At 34.3% G+C, this 5,292-nt stretch overlaps 1 protein-coding gene across 1 annotated transcript; it reads right to left on the reverse strand.

Annotated features, from left to right (window-relative positions):
- Window positions 1-827: 827 nt before the first annotated feature.
- On the reverse strand, window positions 828-4,947 carry LOC103600565 (NKG2-A/NKG2-B type II integral membrane protein-like). Its single transcript, XM_008584857.1, has 6 exons — window positions 4,770-4,947; window positions 4,268-4,363; window positions 3,714-3,764; window positions 3,024-3,196; window positions 1,241-1,341; window positions 828-939 (listed from the first exon to the last, which is right to left on the reverse strand). Exons 1-6 carry the CDS (start codon window positions 4,945-4,947, stop codon window positions 828-830), a joined length of 711 nt encoding a protein of 236 aa, XP_008583079.1.
- Window positions 4,948-5,292: the final 345 nt, after the last annotated feature.

Raw genomic sequence — 5,292 nt, forward strand, 5'->3', positions numbered from 1 at the left:
TGGGCACAAGGGTTAACAATCAGCTTTGTATCTCATGAATATTCACAACTAGTGAAAAAAATAATTAATTAATTAATTTTAAAATGGGCAAAGAAAAAAAAGCAGGAATGTATGAATGCGAAATACCTACATTTCTGTATGATTTCAATACCAAAAAATACAAAATAGAAAAAAATAGAATATATTTGAAAAAATCTGGTACATTGAAGGGACATAGCTTTATAATGATTAGAAAAGTCAATATTATAAAGAAGACTAATCTTTAACAATTACTTTAACGATTAAATGCATTCCCAAACATAATCCCAGGAGAGATTTTCTTTTAACACATACTTTATTGAGGTGTAATGTACATAGTATAAATTTTATTCTTGTAAAGTATATGCCAGTGATTTTTAGCATATTCACAGTTACAACCATTACCACAATCAAAATTTAGTACGTTTACATGACCACAAAAGGGTACACTGTAGTGATTAGCAGTCACTTCCTTTTCCAACCTCCCCTTTAACCCTTGGGAGCACTAACCCACTATCTGTCTCTATGGCTTTGCTAATTCTTCATATGTCCTATAAACAGACTTGCACAACTTGAGAACTTGTAGAAAGGTTGAATGCCACAAATATAATGTTCAACAAAAAGGGCCAAACACAACAGTAATGATATGCATACTTTGTGGTATGTGTATTATACTTCTGTAACTGGTTCCGAAAATATCTTTGTTATTTGAACAAATAACACTATTTTAAGACATTCAATTACAATATGAATTCCATTTCATTCAATATAAAATTACCTGACAGACCTCAAACTCAGATGGTTCAATTCTAAGGCTTATGCTTGCAATAATGCATTTGCGAAGATCCACAACTTTCTGATTTAAGAAATTCTGAGTGTAGCACAACACAATTACGTTCATGAGCTCCCGATTCTGTTACTCTGCAATAGAGAAAAATGTGTAATTCTGTTATATATCATGGGGACAATAAAAGAAACAATAGCATTTTCCATGTGCTGTAGTAAAAGCATGTTGTGAAAATAGAAATGTTTTTCATATAATATTGGCATGAATGGGTTCCTATAAAAACTGAGTTCTTTCTTTAATATTTATATCAATATTTTACTAATTTTCATCATCTTTCTTTAGTTCTATAATTCAGTATAAATTTAGTAATATTATTATTATGAACTTCTCTTTTTTATATATTATTTCCATATAGCATCATTCAACAAAACTTACTTTAGTTTGAAGATTGATCCATTTATTGACTTCCATGGATGATCACTGCTGTTACGAAAGACTCCAACCCATGATATAAATGATAGGGACATCAGAACTTTCTACCAGCAAAAAAGAAGTTTCATTTAAATAATAATTATGAAAGCTTTTAATAATTTAAAGAAATGCAGGTAGTGTAGTGTTTCATAGGATCTTTAAAAAAACAAAATGAATATATTCAACAATACGATAAAGTTGAAAATCACTTTTCAAACTGCCAAAACCTTCACAAATGTTTGTAATTTTAATTTTAAGTGAACTATTGTTTATACCTTATGATTTATACTTAGTATATACTTAGTTGTTTCAGCCTTCTCATATTAATAAGGAAAATTGTCATTGATGTAACTTATAGTTACAATGTTGACAAAATAAACATAGTATAGATTTGAATAAGTTTCTAGATATTGTGCATTCATTTCTCCTGATATTGTAACTAAATTCATGTATCTTTCTATTGTCTTACATACATACTGAGGTTTAGAAAGAAATTCATGTGCTGCCACTGAGGAAATAAATGACAGAGAAAGCAAAATTTGTCTTTCTGGGCACAATATCATCTTTTAACTAGATAAGCCCCCACTTTTATCTGTGTCTGTATTAGTGAAATATCAATGGTCCAGAAAAAGTGGCATAGACTCGTTCCTCTCTGCGACTTTTTACTAAATACAACTGCAAACTCTGGAACTAATGAAAGACAAAAGCAAAAGAGAACTCTGAAAGTAGAAGGAGAAAGGGAAAATGGTTTGTGGCCCAGCGTCAGGGATCAACAGAGTGGCAAGGCATCTTAAGTCCCCCAGACAACAGAAAAAAGTGACCTAGACATGCTGTTGCCCAGCACCCAACCTAGCAAGGAGAGGTGGCTCAGGGAAGTTCAGTCCTGCTCTTATTGACAGGGAGCCCTGCTAGCGAAAGCAGATAAGGCTTATCCCACCGGCAAGAGGGGTCTATCAGGAGACCTGCTGAAAATCAGCAGCCAGAGGAAGTGCTTCCTCCATAACTAGACACACCAGAGTGGGGTGTGGATATGGAGGATCAGCAAAGGGAACCCCACAATTGCAAGTGTTCCGCCCAGGAAGCCTCTTTGTGCTCATGTGTGAGACTCCCTTGTCCATCTAGAAACACTGGATAGAATGGATTTTCATTGTTATATTCACATAATATAGTTGTAAAAATCAACAAACTACAGGTAACTGCAGTAATGTGGATGGATTGCACAAATATATGGGAGTAAAAGGAGACAGACGAAAAATGCACGCTGCATGAGTCCACTGATATCAATTCAAAAACAGGCAAAGCTTATTTGTAATATCAAAAGTGAAGATAGTGGTTTAGGGAGGAGGCAGGAAGAGTAATGAGAGCACACGCAGGGACAGGGCTGCTGGGGCTGGAAACTTGTGTTTTGTGATCTGACTTGCAATTACACGGGTCAGTTCACTTTGTGATCAATCTGCACAAGTATGAGATGTTTAGTTTTCTTTACGTATGGTAAAATTAAACAGCAAAGTTTTATTTTGAAGAAAAGCATTTGTGGAAGCATGATTTTCCATGAAAAGCAAGAACTGGAAATAATCAAATGTGCATTAGAAGTATACAAAAATAAATAAAATATTGGAGGGTCAAACAATGGAATATTGAACAAATTTGAAAATAAACTAATATACAGGAATATGGATGACTTTTACAAATATATTGTGGATTGCAGTTGCTTTTAATAAAATGCTTAAAACTTTTAAAATCTTACCATTTCTTCTTCATCATCTATATAAAGGAGAGTAGAGTTCTTAGAAGTGCAGGCCATCAAACCCTCATTCCAAGTTTTTCTTTCCATACTAATGGAATAACAATTGTTGGAATACATGAACCACTCCTTTGGACAGCAACCACCATGACGTGCTGAAGAAAGATTATGAATTACTTTCCAGAAACAAGATAAATTTTTAAAAAATGAAAATGAATTTATATATTTGAATAGGTATAAAAATATATGTACATAACATATCTATGTACACTCACTGACTTGTACATAGGAAACAAAACATAATTGCTCATACAAACAACATAGACAAGTGTCAGCCTGTCACCCCTAATTTATATTCCAGCATATGACAAAGAAACAAACAAGTCCATCCTACACATTTGCCTGAAAGTCACTGAACAAAACCCTTATTTTAGAATAGAAAATTATTTATCTCATCACATTACAGCAATAGAAAATTTGAGCCAATTGGTAAAAAGACTTTATAGTAATTTCAAATGAGTACTCATAAACATTTTTTGCTCATTTTTCTACGTTTATTTTTCCCCAAATAAATATCTATTGCCCATTTTTCTAATTTATTTTTCCCCAAATAATTTATAATTTTTGCATGTCTTAAGTTAGAGACAAAATGTAAACTGCACTAATTCAAGAACTTTTAAAATCATTATGTACCTTTATGGGTTCTTGTTAGGGAAGAATTGCTCTGCTCCTGTATTACAGTAGCTAGAAAATTAAAGTAATTCTTACAAAAATAATATCTAAACAAATCATAGTCATTTTAGTTACACAGTTTGAAGTTGATACATTGTTTAGAATTAGAATAATGTGAAATAAAACTTATTTTACCAGGATAAAAGTAATAAAGTAATGAAGGTTTTGGGGAAAATTACTTAAGGAGCCTAAAGGACCAAAGTTCACCACCTTTTACAGTACTTGATATAACTACTTTCAAAAATTAATTTGTTTATCTCAATAAGATTTTTCAAGTTCCTAAAGCATATCTTTGAATGATGAAATAAGATCATATACATACAATTAAAAACAAATGCTCTCTACAATATTTCTGTTACTTATACTTTTGACAAATTCAGAATAGCCTTTCCCCAGTTAGTCCAAATGTGTACATTAAAATGAAAGCTCTGTTTCCTGATATTATGAGATGTTTAGAAGCACTTCTAATCATTAAAGTGAAAATTTCCCCTATAATCTTTCAAAAATATACCTACACGGAGTAACAACTGTCATTGTTATCACCACAGAGGCCATTAAAACAAGGCACATGGTTCCCAGGATCCTAGCAATGAGAGGAGGTGATGGTAAATCTGCAGGGAGAGAGGCAGAAACACTGAGAAAGGAGCTGGAGACGGCTGTTCAAAAGGTTTGCAGTCAAGAGAGCCCTGATGCACAGAGAATAATGAACATAAACCTGGACCCCAAATCCACAGCTACCATTGAGATCTGTCTCTAGAATATGCCATTGCATTTTTAGTAAATAGAGTGCTCCATGACTTCTGGGTCGAGGATACACATTTCAACAGTTTATGAGTAAAATCAGACTTCACATTTCACATTAGAATAACATCTCGTCGTATAACTTCGTATAATGTATGCTATACGAAGTTATTACGGTAACCAGAGGATTGGAAGGGGAAAAGGAGAAGAGAATAGGCATGGAGCTTTTTGTGCTCTTAGGTGTCCTTTGCTGCTGCTTTGGGTCCTTGGCCAGACTCAGTTCTGAGTAGGTTACTCGTTCGTCATTCATCTCTGCCGAAACGTTTAATTCCGCATAGGTTATTTCCTGTTCAGTGACCGAAGTGGAGCTTTTTGTGCTCTTAGGTGTCCTTTGCTGCTTCTTTGGGTCCTTGGCCAGACTCAGTTCTGAGTAGGTTACTCGTTCGTCATTCATCTCTGCCGGCGAGTGATCTCACGAGCTGTCCTCTTACAATTGTCCTCAAGAAGTTAATGAACGGTGTGCATAGGACAGGACCCCGAGTGCAGTCAAAATGGGCGGGGTGACGAGTGAGTGTCGTGCTCATTTGCAGCTGGAGAACCTTAGAGTCTGGGACCTTAGAGATGCGAACCAGGGTCTCACAGTCAAATAAGTGAGTTTGAAAGATATTCTACTTCTGACAGTATATTATTCGTGGGACGATAAAAAGCAATAAATTAGTGAAGAGTAAAGATGTTCATAAAAGAATATCTTTGATAATGTCAGTTTCCACAGAAATATTTCAACACCATGAGAATACCT

This window comes from Galeopterus variegatus, unplaced genomic scaffold (genome assembly GCF_000696425.1).
Source record: "Galeopterus variegatus unplaced genomic scaffold, G_variegatus-3.0.2 Scaffold3384, whole genome shotgun sequence".
Classification (NCBI taxonomy): Eukaryota; Metazoa; Chordata; class Mammalia; order Dermoptera; family Cynocephalidae; genus Galeopterus; species Galeopterus variegatus.